This window comes from Scophthalmus maximus, chromosome 15 (genome assembly GCF_022379125.1).
Source record: "Scophthalmus maximus strain ysfricsl-2021 chromosome 15, ASM2237912v1, whole genome shotgun sequence".
Lineage (NCBI taxonomy): Eukaryota > Metazoa > Chordata > Actinopteri > Pleuronectiformes > Scophthalmidae > Scophthalmus > Scophthalmus maximus.
Window position 1 is genome coordinate 16,005,431 of NC_061529.1, and position 13,706 is coordinate 16,019,136.

The 13,706-nt window shown below is 46.8% G+C and overlaps 1 protein-coding gene across 1 annotated transcript in view; it reads right to left on the reverse strand.

Moving 5' to 3' along the window:
* Nucleotides 1-13,706, reverse strand: part of LOC118286526 — a 78,710-nt gene that overhangs the window by 20,977 nt on the left and 44,027 nt on the right. The window contains exons 161-213 of the mRNA XM_047337813.1: nt 13,577-13,695; nt 13,301-13,468; nt 12,883-13,082; nt 12,672-12,784; nt 12,385-12,491; nt 12,105-12,281; nt 11,593-11,801; nt 11,393-11,487; nt 11,271-11,296; nt 11,086-11,107; nt 10,965-10,992; nt 10,777-10,861; nt 10,505-10,651; nt 10,207-10,418; nt 10,000-10,103; nt 9,789-9,907; nt 9,513-9,680; nt 9,095-9,294; nt 8,884-8,996; nt 8,597-8,703; nt 8,317-8,493; nt 7,805-8,013; nt 7,605-7,699; nt 7,483-7,508; nt 7,298-7,319; nt 7,177-7,204; nt 6,989-7,073; nt 6,717-6,863; nt 6,419-6,630; nt 6,212-6,315; nt 6,001-6,119; nt 5,725-5,892; nt 5,307-5,506; nt 5,096-5,208; nt 4,809-4,915; nt 4,529-4,705; nt 4,017-4,225; nt 3,817-3,911; nt 3,695-3,720; nt 3,510-3,531; nt 3,389-3,416; nt 3,201-3,285; nt 2,929-3,075; nt 2,631-2,842; nt 2,424-2,527; nt 2,213-2,331; nt 1,937-2,104; nt 1,519-1,718; nt 1,308-1,420; nt 1,021-1,127; nt 741-917; nt 229-437; nt 29-123 (exon numbers count right to left, since the gene is read on the reverse strand). Of these exons, the coding sequence (XP_047193769.1) occupies nt 29-123; nt 229-437; nt 741-917; nt 1,021-1,127; nt 1,308-1,420; nt 1,519-1,718; nt 1,937-2,104; nt 2,213-2,331; nt 2,424-2,527; nt 2,631-2,842; nt 2,929-3,075; nt 3,201-3,285; nt 3,389-3,416; nt 3,510-3,531; nt 3,695-3,720; nt 3,817-3,911; nt 4,017-4,225; nt 4,529-4,705; nt 4,809-4,915; nt 5,096-5,208; nt 5,307-5,506; nt 5,725-5,892; nt 6,001-6,119; nt 6,212-6,315; nt 6,419-6,630; nt 6,717-6,863; nt 6,989-7,073; nt 7,177-7,204; nt 7,298-7,319; nt 7,483-7,508; nt 7,605-7,699; nt 7,805-8,013; nt 8,317-8,493; nt 8,597-8,703; nt 8,884-8,996; nt 9,095-9,294; nt 9,513-9,680; nt 9,789-9,907; nt 10,000-10,103; nt 10,207-10,418; nt 10,505-10,651; nt 10,777-10,861; nt 10,965-10,992; nt 11,086-11,107; nt 11,271-11,296; nt 11,393-11,487; nt 11,593-11,801; nt 12,105-12,281; nt 12,385-12,491; nt 12,672-12,784; nt 12,883-13,082; nt 13,301-13,468; nt 13,577-13,695 (6,624 nt within the window). The remainder of the gene's footprint in view (nt 1-28; nt 124-228; nt 438-740; nt 918-1,020; nt 1,128-1,307; nt 1,421-1,518; nt 1,719-1,936; nt 2,105-2,212; nt 2,332-2,423; nt 2,528-2,630; nt 2,843-2,928; nt 3,076-3,200; nt 3,286-3,388; nt 3,417-3,509; nt 3,532-3,694; nt 3,721-3,816; nt 3,912-4,016; nt 4,226-4,528; nt 4,706-4,808; nt 4,916-5,095; nt 5,209-5,306; nt 5,507-5,724; nt 5,893-6,000; nt 6,120-6,211; nt 6,316-6,418; nt 6,631-6,716; nt 6,864-6,988; nt 7,074-7,176; nt 7,205-7,297; nt 7,320-7,482; nt 7,509-7,604; nt 7,700-7,804; nt 8,014-8,316; nt 8,494-8,596; nt 8,704-8,883; nt 8,997-9,094; nt 9,295-9,512; nt 9,681-9,788; nt 9,908-9,999; nt 10,104-10,206; nt 10,419-10,504; nt 10,652-10,776; nt 10,862-10,964; nt 10,993-11,085; nt 11,108-11,270; nt 11,297-11,392; nt 11,488-11,592; nt 11,802-12,104; nt 12,282-12,384; nt 12,492-12,671; nt 12,785-12,882; nt 13,083-13,300; nt 13,469-13,576; nt 13,696-13,706) is intronic.

The following is a 13,706-nucleotide window of genomic DNA, read 5'->3' on the forward strand; positions in this document are numbered from 1 at the left end:
GCTTGTCTGAAAAACGATGTCAACGTACGTGGGAAGGTCTCCTTGAATGACTCTATGCCCGATCTCAGACCATCTGAAATGTCCAGTGGCAGGGATTTCAAGCTTTTTCGAAGACCAGTGAGTCTGAGGGAAGAAAACACAATTTTTTGTGACTCGTCTGGATTTACAGTTTGACCTCATGCAAACACGTATTGTTTGACTTTGGACTTGAGAAATATCCTGGCTTACATAGCTGCATAGGATTCACAGCTGATGTTGCTGGGGATCACTGCCAAGCTGCCAGGATGGAGGCTGGCCATCACAGTGGCCAAATTGACCTGGAACCACAGCTCAAAGTCTTCAGGCTCAAAGTCTTCAAATTCAGGAGCAAGGGCCGTCAGGGTCAGGTTCAGGATGGTGTCTCGTACAGCTGGATTTTTGATGAAGGTGATGTTTCTCTGCAAGTGAAGGGATTCTCTGTTTAGTTCAAGAGGATATTACACCCCTCTTGACTCATTGTCAAAATGAAAGCAAGCCTGGGGACACGTCTTTGGACTTCGGTGCATGACGGACATGATTGGGGAATAATCCGCAACAACACTTTAACCAAGCATTCCAGAGATGGGATGATTTTTGAGCCGAGGCTCGGCCACCTATTAGCTTCTGCAAACATTCCCAGAGCAAAGGGCAACTTTTACACGGCCTGTTTGGCAGGCAACTATATATCGGAGAGCATGGCAATCTTAAAATCAAGCACTCACCTTCTTGTTGATGTCTGTAAAAGCCAGGAAAAACTGACCGAGCTGCTCGTCATTGTGGGACTTGTTCAAGCTTTTGAACACCTCCCGTACGATGGTCTCATTCTGCAAAGCGCCGCTGTTTGGATCAAGGATCAGCTCAGCCTTCTGGTTTGGCGTGAGGACGTCCACAACTGCCGCCTGATGACACAAACGGAGGAAACACAAAAAGCTTTTCTCTTTGACGTTCTGAGTTTTGCGCTGCTCTTTTCATGGAAGATTTGAAGGGAAATGTACGACTTACCCCAGTGATGTTGAAGACTTGGAGGTCAGTGTATGATGTAAATTGAGAAAATGGACCCAAGTTTACTGCAATCCATTGGGCGTCACTCTGAATTCCCCGCCTACAAACTGAGGACAGTAGATCATGGTTAGCGTAGGTACCATTTAGCGAGATCTTTTTTTATTGCTAAACGTGATACAAATCCAGTGCCAGTTTTCTTCCCAACCCCAATTTTGTAAGAATATGTCAAGCCCTGGGAAAAGCCCACACAAGCGAGCACGTGGCGCAGTTTACTTTGTCGACCCTACCTGGCTCGTTGATGACACTGGCAGATCTTTTCAGGTAGCCCAGCAGAACACCCGAGATCTTTTGTCGTCTGTGCAACGGCATTTCAGGGGAAGCTTTGGCCAGCCCGCTCACACTGAAAAGAGCAAAACAAAACATTCGTACGCGTACCCTCAACAGTATTATTGTACTTTGGTGCACTGTAGTGCTGCTTGTTTGTAAGACACTACTCACACAACATGGTAGTTGGAGCAGTTCATGTTTGAGGTTGCATTCTCGAGCATCACTGCACTGAAACTGGCGAGGACAGGAACCAGTTTCACGTGGAACCAAACAAACCAGTCCTTTGTCTCAAAGTGCGGGAAATGGGGGCCGATGATGAGGAAGGTCCTGTTCATTACGCGATCTCTCACAGCAGGTTGGAAATCGGGTTCCTTTCAAATCACAAAACCAGAGGACTTAAACAGCAGACACTTAACTTGCAGTTAACAAGTACACCAAACAGGACACTGGGAGGGACGCAACAATATATGTGATGTGAATGGGTCTCCTGTAACTGCTGCAGAGGTTTAGAAAAGATCTAAGTACCGTCCTTGTTCAGTTAAAATCCCCCCAGATTTTCTTTCTTACCCCAGTGTCAGGGGTAACGTACCTGTCCTTTCGCTGTCAGCTCTGTCAGGAATTCCTCCACATTTTCCAGAGCATTGCCCACCTCAAGTCGTCCAAACACACGGTCGATTTGGTCTGTGTCGTTCGACGCCCCCGAGCTCAGTGTCAGCTGTGCCAACTGAGCAGAAGTGAGGGCCGACAACGATTCGTTCTACGAAGAGAAATCATTAAGCAATCAAACAGCAGTAATTTCCAAAACCATAGCTGAGAACTTTCCGTTTGGGAGGGGGAAAACGCAGCAACTGCAGTCTCCACTCACACTTGAGAAGTTGGGATTGAGGCCTTTCAAATCCTGCAGGGTCGCATATTCAGAGAAGCCGCCAATATTTGTCTGCAGCCAGTCTCCGCTCCCGTTGGTAGATGAGACACAGCCAGGATCTGCAAAGAAGACGGAAACAAACCCATTGGCAGGATACCACCACTGTTGTGACCTAGACTTTTCCAAGTTGAGTGCGAGCGCCTGCCTTTACCTGATGAGTCATTTCTTGACAGGAATGGTTTGATGAAATGAGTGAAGACTGCACGCTGTCTTTCCCCGTCCATGGATGGCCTTTGGCTGCTGAATACCTGGATGCTAAAATTTGAGAGAATGCTTTCAACATCTCAAAAAGAGGAAAACGCCAGGAGCCTCTACAATCTGGTTCACAGTGGAGCAATACATCACATAGCTTGCTTACACAGTCTGGTATGTTTGGCAGCTGAAGTTCTTGGAGCTCAGGCAGAATAGGAAGTTGGAGGATGGAGAGGCCAAAAACGGACGCAACTTTGTCTGGAACCAGCCGCTGACAAAGTCAACACTCTGCAGCTGTGCCTCGCTGAAGTTGGCAATTCTAACCTCTCCGAGGGCCTCGAGCAGATGTGGAAATATTGGGAAGCTGTTGTTGGCGGCCTGGGGTTGGAAAAAGTCATCTTGGTTATTACACAGAATTCCCACAAGGAAGCAAAGATTTTGTGAAATTGTGGGACTGGATTTACCGTGGTGGCAAATAATTCCAGAGCCTGGTCTAATGAAGTCAAAGCCTTTTGGAAGAGAAGCTTCCAGACCTCTACCGGGTATGTCCTTTGGCCTTCCAGTGAGCATGCCTGTAGTGCCGCCAAGTTGCTGGGTGTGAGATGTTTAGCCTTGGGAAAAAAAAGACAACCAAAAATTAGGCAAAGAATCCAGGAGCTTACAGAGACCCATTTCTCCGGATGGCAAAGTAGCAAAAGTCGAATCTCTCTTAGCTGATCGAAAAAGAAAGATGTACCGAGGAACAGGCGTGCATAGTGATGGTGAAGTTGCACAGGACCTCGGAGACATTGCCAACCGACAAGGTTTGTTCCAGCTGCGATCTGAGAAAAGAATAAAAACAATACCATTAGAATCTTAGTTAGCCTGCGTAAAAGAACTCTACCTTTCCAAATTCACCATCCAACAAAACTATGGTTCACCTACCGATTGAATGCAGCACAGATGAGGCGCTCTGTGAAAAGACAAAGTTCCAGGATCAGACATTGTACCTTCAGAACGCCATTTTGTCATCACACATGAAGTGTCTGGTATTTTGCAAACTTACCATCAACCTGGGTCTCCTGGCACTGCAGACAAGCAAAGCATAACTGTTACTCTCGCGGCAAAAGCCACTTCAATTTAAAGTACCCCTTAACGACGTCAATGTGCCAAACGTTTGTCTTGTTAATTTTGATCAGCTATTATCACATTGTTTTCCTCCATGTTGTATTCCCACAGAAATGAACTTACCATCAAGGAATGTGCAACTGCGCAACCTGTTTGGGGCAAAAATGGAAAGAAGGCATGGCATCAATGCAGCTATCAACACAAGCAGTCGTAATCGGCTTGTCTGAAAAACGATGTCAACGTACGTGGGAAGGTCTCCTTGAATGACTCTATGCCCGATCTCAGACCATCTGAAATGTCCAGTGGCAGGGATTTCAAGCTTTTTCGAAGACCAGTGAGTCTGAGGGAAGAAAACACAATTTTTTGTGACTCGTCTGGATTCACAGTTTGACCTCATGCAAACACGTATTGTTTGACTTTGGACTTGAGAAATATCCTGGCTTACATAGCTGCATAGGATTCACAGCTGATGTTGCTGGGGATCACTGCCAAGCTGCCAGGATGGAGGCTGGCCATCACAGTGGCCAAATTGACCTGGAACCACAGCTCAAAGTCTTCAGGCTCAAAGTCTTCAAATTCAGGAGCAAGGGCCGTCAGGGTCAGGTTCAGGATGGTGTCTCGTACAGCTGGATTTTTGATGAAGGTGATGTTTCTCTGCAAGTGAAGGGATTCTCTGTTTAGTTCAAGAGGATATTACACCCCTCTTGACTCATTGTCAAAATGAAAGCAAGCCTGGGGACACGTCTTTGGACTTCGGTGCATGACGGACATGATTGGGGAATAATCCGCAACAACACTTTAACCAAGCATTCCAGAGATGGGATGATTTTTGAGCCGAGGCTCGGCCACCTATTAGCTTCTGCAAACATTCCCAGAGCAAAGGGCAACTTTTACACGGCCTGTTTGGCAGGCAACTATATATCGGAGAGCATGGCAATCTTAAAATCAAGCACTCACCTTCTTGTTGATGTCTGTAAAAGCCAGGAAAAACTGACCGAGCTGCTCGTCATTGTGGGACTTGTTCAAGCTTTTGAACACCTCCCGTACGATGGTCTCATTCTGCAAAGCGCCGCTGTTTGGATCAAGGATCAGCTCAGCCTTCTGGTTTGGCGTGAGGACGTCCACAACTGCCGCCTGATGACACAAACGGAGGAAACACAAAAAGCTTTTCTCTTTGACGTTCTGAGTTTTGCGCTGCTCTTTTCATGGAAGATTTGAAGGGAAATGTACGACTTACCCCAGTGATGTTGAAGACTTGGAGGTCAGTGTATGATGTAAATTGAGAAAATGGACCCAAGTTTACTGCAATCCATTGGGCGTCACTCTGAATTCCCCGCCTACAAACTGAGGACAGTAGATCATGGTTAGCGTAGGTACCATTTAGCGAGATCTTTTTTTATTGCTAAACGTGATACAAATCCAGTGCCAGTTTTCTTCCCAACCCCAATTTTGTAAGAATATGTCAAGCCCTGGGAAAAGCCCACACAAGCGAGCACGTGGCGCAGTTTACTTTGTCGACCCTACCTGGCTCGTTGATGACACTGGCAGATCTTTTCAGGTAGCCCAGCAGAACACCCGAGATCTTTTGTCGTCTGTGCAACGGCATTTCAGGGGAAGCTTTGGCCAGCCCGCTCACACTGAAAAGAGCAAAACAAAACATTCGTACGCGTACCCTCAACAGTATTATTGTACTTTGGTGCACTGTAGTGCTGCTTGTTTGTAAGACACTACTCACACAACATGGTAGTTGGAGCAGTTCATGTTTGAGGTTGCATTCTCGAGCATCACTGCACTGAAACTGGCGAGGACAGGAACCAGTTTCACGTGGAACCAAACAAACCAGTCCTTTGTCTCAAAGTGCGGGAAATGGGGGCCGATGATGAGGAAGGTCCTGTTCATTACGCGATCTCTCACAGCAGGTTGGAAATCGGGTTCCTTTCAAATCACAAAACCAGAGGACTTAAACAGCAGACACTTAACTTGCAGTTAACAAGTACACCAAACAGGACACTGGGAGGGACGCAACAATATATGTGATGTGAATGGGTCTCCTGTAACTGCTGCAGAGGTTTAGAAAAGATCTAAGTACCGTCCTTGTTCAGTTATAATCCCCCGAGATTTTCTTTCTTACCCCAGTGTCAGGGGTAACGTACCTGTCCTTTCGCTGTCAGCTCTGTCAGGAATTCCTCCACATTTTCCAGAGCATTGCCCACCTCAAGTCGTCCAAACACACGGTCGATTTGGTCTGTGTCGTTCGACGCCCCCGAGCTCAGTGTCAGCTGTGCCAACTGAGCAGAAGTGAGGGCCGACAACGATTCGTTCTACGAAGAGAAATCATTAAGCAATCAAACAGCAGTAATTTCCAAAACCATAGCTGAGAACTTTCCGTTTGGGAGGGGGAAAACGCAGCAACTGCAGTCTCCACTCACACTTGAGAAGTTGGGATTGAGGCCTTTCAAATCCTGCAGGGTCGCATATTCAGAGAAGCCGCCAATATTTGTCTGCAGCCAGTCTCCGCTCCCGTTGGTAGATGAGACACAGCCAGGATCTGCAAAGAAGACGGAAACAAACCCATTGGCAGGATACCACCACTGTTGTGACCTAGACTTTTCCAAGTTGAGTGCGAGCGCCTGCCTTTACCTGATGAGTCATTTCTTGACAGGAATGGTTTGATGAAATGAGTGAAGACTGCACGCTGTCTTTCCCCGTCCATGGATGGCCTTTGGCTGCTGAATACCTGGATGCTAAAATTTGAGAGAATGCTTTCAACATCTCAAAAAGAGGAAAACGCCAGGAGCCTCTACAATCTGGTTCACAGTGGAGCAATACATCACATAGCTTGCTTACACAGTCTGGTATGTTTGGCAGCTGAAGTTCTTGGAGCTCAGGCAGAATAGGAAGTTGGAGGATGGAGAGGCCAAAAACGGACGCAACTTTGTCTGGAACCAGCCGCTGACAAAGTCAACACTCTGCAGCTGTGCCTCGCTGAAGTTGGCAATTCTAACCTCTCCGAGGGCCTCGAGCAGATGTGGAAATATTGGGAAGCTGTTGTTGGCGGCCTGGGGTTGGAAAAAGTCATCTTGGTTATTACACAGAATTCCCACAAGGAAGCAAAGATTTTGTGAAATTGTGGGACTGGATTTACCGTGGTGGCAAATAATTCCAGAGCCTGGTCTAATGAAGTCAAAGCCTTTTGGAAGAGAAGCTTCCAGACCTCTACCGGGTATGTCCTTTGGCCTTCCAGTGAGCATGCCTGTAGTGCCGCCAAGTTGCTGGGTGTGAGATGTTTAGCCTTGGGAAAAAAAAGACAACCAAAAATTAGGCAAAGAATCCAGGAGCTTACAGAGACCCATTTCTCCGGATGGCAAAGTAGCAAAAGTCGAATCTCTCTTAGCTGATCGAAAAAGAAAGATGTACCGAGGAACAGGCGTGCATAGTGATGGTGAAGTTGCACAGGACCTCGGAGACATTGCCAACCGACAAGGTTTGTTCCAGCTGCGATCTGAGAAAAGAATAAAAACAATACCATTAGAATCTTAGTTAGCCTGCGTAAAAGAACTCTACCTTTCCAAATTCACCATCCAACAAAACTATGGTTCACCTACCGATTGAATGCAGCACAGATGAGGCGCTCTGTGAAAAGACAAAGTTCCAGGATCAGACATTGTACCTTCAGAACGCCATTTTGTCATCACACATGAAGTGTCTGGTATTTTGCAAACTTACCATCAACCTGGGTCTCCTGGCACTGCAGACAAGCAAAGCATAACTGTTACTCTCGCGGCAAAAGCCACTTCAATTTAAAGTACCCCTTAACGACGTCAATGTGCCAAACGTTTGTCTTGTTAATTTTGATCAGCTATTATCACATTGTTTTCCTCCATGTTGTATTCCCACAGAAATGAACTTACCATCAAGGAATGTGCAACTGCGCAACCTGTTTGGGGCAAAAATGGAAAGAAGGCATGGCATCAATGCAGCTATCAACACAAGCAGTCGTAATCGGCTTGTCTGAAAAACGATGTCAACGTACGTGGGAAGGTCTCCTTGAATGACTCTATGCCCGATCTCAGACCATCTGAAATGTCCAGTGGCAGGGATTTCAAGCTTTTTCGAAGACCAGTGAGTCTGAGGGAAGAAAACACAATTTTTTGTGACTCGTCTGGATTCACAGTTTGACCTCATGCAAACACGTATTGTTTGACTTTGGACTTGAGAAATATCCTGGCTTACATAGCTGCATAGGATTCACAGCTGATGTTGCTGGGGATCACTGCCAAGCTGCCAGGATGGAGGCTGGCCATCACAGTGGCCAAATTGACCTGGAACCACAGCTCAAAGTCTTCAGGCTCAAAGTCTTCAAATTCAGGAGCAAGGGCCGTCAGGGTCAGGTTCAGGATGGTGTCTCGTACAGCTGGATTTTTGATGAAGGTGATGTTTCTCTGCAAGTGAAGGGATTCTCTGTTTAGTTCAAGAGGATATTACACCCCTCTTGACTCATTGTCAAAATGAAAGCAAGCCTGGGGACACGTCTTTGGACTTCGGTGCATGACGGACATGATTGGGGAATAATCCGCAACAACACTTTAACCAAGCATTCCAGAGATGGGATGATTTTTGAGCCGAGGCTCGGCCACCTATTAGCTTCTGCAAACATTCCCAGAGCAAAGGGCAACTTTTACACGGCCTGTTTGGCAGGCAACTATATATCGGAGAGCATGGCAATCTTAAAATCAAGCACTCACCTTCTTGTTGATGTCTGTAAAAGCCAGGAAAAACTGACCGAGCTGCTCGTCATTGTGGGACTTGTTCAAGCTTTTGAACACCTCCCGTACGATGGTCTCATTCTGCAAAGCGCCGCTGTTTGGATCAAGGATCAGCTCAGCCTTCTGGTTTGGCGTGAGGACGTCCACAACTGCCGCCTGATGACACAAACGGAGGAAACACAAAAAGCTTTTCTCTTTGACGTTCTGAGTTTTGCGCTGCTCTTTTCATGGAAGATTTGAAGGGAAATGTACGACTTACCCCAGTGATGTTGAAGACTTGGAGGTCAGTGTATGATGTAAATTGAGAAAATGGACCCAAGTTTACTGCAATCCATTGGGCGTCACTCTGAATTCCCCGCCTACAAACTGAGGACAGTAGATCATGGTTAGCGTAGGTACCATTTAGCGAGATCTTTTTTTATTGCTAAACGTGATACAAATCCAGTGCCAGTTTTCTTCCCAACCCCAATTTTGTAAGAATATGTCAAGCCCTGGGAAAAGCCCACACAAGCGAGCACGTGGCGCAGTTTACTTTGTCGACCCTACCTGGCTCGTTGATGACACTGGCAGATCTTTTCAGGTAGTCCAGCAGAACACCCGAGATCTTTTGTCGTCTGTGCAACGGCATTTCAGGGGAAGCTTTGGCCAGCCCGCTCACACTGAAAAGAGCAAAACAAAACATTCGTACGCGTACCCTCAACAGTATTATTGTACTTTGGTGCACTGTAGTGCTGCTTGTTTGTAAGACACTACTCACACAACATGGTAGTTGGAGCAGTTCATGTTTGAGGTTGCATTCTCGAGCATCACTGCACTGAAACTGGCGAGGACAGGAACCAGTTTCACGTGGAACCAAACAAACCAGTCCTTTGTCTCAAAGTGCGGGAAATGGGGGCCGATGATGAGGAAGGTCCTGTTCATTACGCGATCTCTCACAGCAGGTTGGAAATCGGGTTCCTTTCAAATCACAAAACCAGAGGACTTAAACAGCAGACACTTAACTTGCAGTTAACAAGTACACCAAACAGGACACTGGGAGGGACGCAACAATATATGTGATGTGAATGGGTCTCCTGTAACTGCTGCAGAGGTTTAGAAAAGATCTAAGTACCGTCCTTGTTCAGTTAAAATCCCCCGAGATTTTCTTTCTTACCCCAGTGTCAGGGGTAACGTACCTGTCCTTTCGCTGTCAGCTCTGTCAGGAATTCCTCCACATTTTCCAGAGCATTGCCCACCTCAAGTCGTCCAAACACACGGTCGATTTGGTCTGTGTCGTTCGACGCCCCCGAGCTCAGTGTCAGCTGTGCCAACTGAGCAGAAGTGAGGGCCGACAACGATTCGTTCTACGAAGAGAAATCATTAAGCAATCAAACAGCAGTAATTTCCAAAACCATAGCTGAGAACTTTCCGTTTGGGAGGGGGAAAACGCAGCAACTGCAGTCTCCACTCACACTTGAGAAGTTGGGATTGAGGCCTTTCAAATCCTGCAGGGTCGCATATTCAGAGAAGCCGCCAATATTTGTCTGCAGCCAGTCTCCGCTCCCGTTGGTAGATGAGACACAGCCAGGATCTGCAAAGAAGACGGAAACAAACCCATTGGCAGGATACCACCACTGTTGTGACCTAGACTTTTCCAAGTTGAGTGCGAGCGCCTGCCTTTACCTGATGAGTCATTTCTTGACAGGAATGGTTTGATGAAATGAGTGAAGACTGCACGCTGTCTTTCCCCGTCCATGGATGGCCTTTGGCTGCTGAATACCTGGATGCTAAAATTTGAGAGAATGCTTTCAACATCTCAAAAAGAGGAAAACGCCAGGAGCCTCTACAATCTGGTTCACAGTGGAGCAATACATCACATAGCTTGCTTACACAGTCTGGTATGTTTGGCAGCTGAAGTTCTTGGAGCTCAGGCAGAATAGGAAGTTGGAGGATGGAGAGGCCAAAAACGGACGCAACTTTGTTTGGAACCAGCCGCTGACAAAGTCAACACTCTGCAGCTGTGCCTCGCTGAAGTTGGCAATTCTAACTTCTCCGAGGGCCTCGAGCAGATGTGGAAATATTGGGAAGCTGTTGTTGGCGGCCTGGGGTTGGAAAAAGTCATCTTGGTTATTACACAGAATTCCCACAAGGAAGCAAAGATTTTGTGAAATTGTGGGACTGGATTTACCGTGGTGGCAAATAATTCCAGAGCCTGGTCTAATGAAGTCAAAGCCTTTTGGAAGAGAAGCTTCCAGACCTCTACCGGGTATGTCCTTTGGCCTTCCAGTGAGCATGCCTGTAGTGCCGCCAAGTTGCTGGGTGTGAGATGTTTAGCCTTGGGAAAAAAAAGACAACCAAAAATTAGGCAAAGAATCCAGGAGCTTACAGAGACCCATTTCTCCGGATGGCAAAGTAGCAAAAGTCGAATCTCTCTTAGCTGATCGAAAAAGAAAGATGTACCGAGGAACAGGCGTGCATAGTGATGGTGAAGTTGCACAGGACCTCGGAGACATTGCCAACCGACAAGGTTTGTTCCAGCTGCGATCTGAGAAAAGAATAAAAACAATACCATTAGAATCTTAGTTAGCCTGCGTAAAAGAACTCTACCTTTCCAAATTCACCATCCAACAAAACTATGGTTCACCTACCGATTGAATGCAGCACAGATGAGGCGCTCTGTGAAAAGACAAAGTTCCAGGATCAGACATTGTACCTTCAGAACGCCATTTTGTCATCACACATGAAGTGTCTGGTATTTTGCAAACTTACCATCAACCTGGGTCTCCTGGCACTGCAGACAAGCAAAGCATAACTGTTACTCTCGCGGCAAAAGCCACTTCAATTTAAAGTACCCCTTAACGACGTCAATGTGCCAAACGTTTGTCTTGTTAATTTTGATCAGCTATTATCACATTGTTTTCCTCCATGTTGTATTCCCACAGAAATGAACTTACCATCAAGGAATGTGCAACTGCGCAACCTGTTTGGGGCAAAAATGGAAAGAAGGCATGGCATCAATGCAGCTATCAACACAAGCAGTCGTAATCGGCTTGTCTGAAAAACGATGTCAACGTACGTGGGAAGGTCTCCTTGAATGACTCTATGCCCGATCTCAGACCATCTGAAATGTCCAGTGGCAGGGATTTCAAGCTTTTTCGAAGACCAGTGAGTCTGAGGGAAGAAAACACAATTTTTTGTGACTCGTCTGGATTTACAGTTTGACCTCATGCAAACACGTATTGTTTGACTTTGGACTTGAGAAATATCCTGGCTTACATAGCTGCATAGGATTCACAGCTGATGTTGCTGGGGATCACTGCCAAGCTGCCAGGATGGAGGCTGGCCATCACAGTGGCCAAATTGACCTGGAACCACAGCTCAAAGTCTTCAGGCTCAAAGTCTTCAAATTCAGGAGCAAGGGCCGTCAGGGTCAGGTTCAGGATGGTGTCTCGTACAGCTGGATTTTTGATGAAGGTGATGTTTCTCTGCAAGTGAAGGGATTCTCTGTTTAGTTCAAGAGGATATTACACCCCTCTTGACTCATTGTCAAAATGAAAGCAAGCCTGGGGACACTTCTTTGGACTTCGGTGCATGACGGACATGATTGGGGAATAATCCGCAACAACACTTTAACCAAGCATTCCAGAGATGGGATGATTTTTGAGCCGAGGCTCGGCCACCTATTAGCTTCTGCAAACATTCCCAGAGCAAAGGGCAACTTTTACACGGCCTGTTTGGCAGGCAACTATATATCGGAGAGCATGGCAATCTCAAAATCAAGCACTCACCTTCTTGTTGATGTCTGTAAAAGCCAGGAAAAACTGACCGAGCTGCTCGTCATTGTGGGACTTGTTCAAGCTTTTGAACACCTCCCGTACGATGGTCTCATTCTGCAAAGCGCCGCTGTTTGGATCAAGGATCAGCTCAGCCTTCTGGTTTGGCGTGAGGACGTCCACAACTGCCGCCTGATGACACAAACGGAGGAAACACAAAAAGCTTTTCTCTTTGACGTTCTGAGTTTTGCGCTGCTCTTTTCATGGAAGATTTGAAGGGAAATGTACGACTTACCCCAGTGATGTTGAAGACTTGGAGGTCAGTGTATGATGTAAATTGAGAAAATGGACCCAAGTTTACTGCAATCCATTGGGCGTCACTCTGAATTCCCCGCCTACAAACTGAGGACAGTAGATCATGGTTAGCGTAGGTACCATTTAGCGAGATCTTTTTTTATTGCTAAACGTGATACAAATCCAGTGCCAGTTTTCTTCCCAACCCCAATTTTGTAAGAATATGTCAAGCCCTGGGAAAAGCCCACACAAGCGAGCACGTGGCGCAGTTTACTTTGTCGACCCTACCTGGCTCGTTGATGACACTGGCAGATCTTTTCAGGTAGCCCAGCAGAACACCCGAGATCTTTTGTCGTCTGTGCAACGGCATTTCAGGGGAAGCTTTGGCCAGCCCGCTCACACTGAAAAGAGCAAAACAAAACATTCGTACGCGTACCCTCAACAGTATTATTGTACTTTGGTGCACTGTAGTGCTGCTTGTTTGTAAGACACTACTCACACAACATGGTAGTTGGAGCAGTTCATGTTTGAGGTTGCATTCTCGAGCATCACTGCACTGAAACTGGCGAGGACAGGAACCAGTTTCACGTGGAACCAAACAAACCAGTCCTTTGTCTCAAAGTGCGGGAAATGGGGGCCGATGATGAGGAAGGTCCTGTTCATTACGCGATCTCTCACAGCAGGTTGGAAATCGGGTTCCTTTCAAATCACAAAACCAGAGGACTTAAACAGCAGACACTTAACTTGCAGTTAACAAGTACACCAAACAGGACACTGGGAGGGACGCAACAATATATGTGATGTGAATGGGTCTCCTGTAACTGCTGCAGAGGTTTAGAAAAGATCTAAGTACCGTCCTTGTTCAGTTAAAATCCCCCCAGATTTTCTTTCTTACCCCAGTGTCAGGGGTAACGTACCTGTCCTTTCGCTGTCAGCTCTGTCAGGAATTCCTCCACATTTTCCAGAGCATTGCCCACCTCAAGTCGTCCAAACACACGGTCGATTTGGTCTGTGTCGTTCGACGCCCCCGAGCTCAGTGTCAGCTGTGCCAACTGAGCAGAAGTGAGGGCCGACAACGATTCGTTCTACGAAGAGAAATCATTAAGCAATCAAACAGCAGTAATTTCCAAAACCATAGCTGAGAACTTTCCGTTTGGGAGGGGGAAAACGCAGCAACTGCAGTCTCCACTCACACTTGAGAAGTTGGGATTGAGGCCTTTCAAATCCTGCAGGGTCGCATATTCAGAGAAGCCGCCAATATTTGTCTGCAGCCAGTCTCCGCTCCCGTTGGTAGATGAGACACAGCCAGGATCTGCAAAGAAG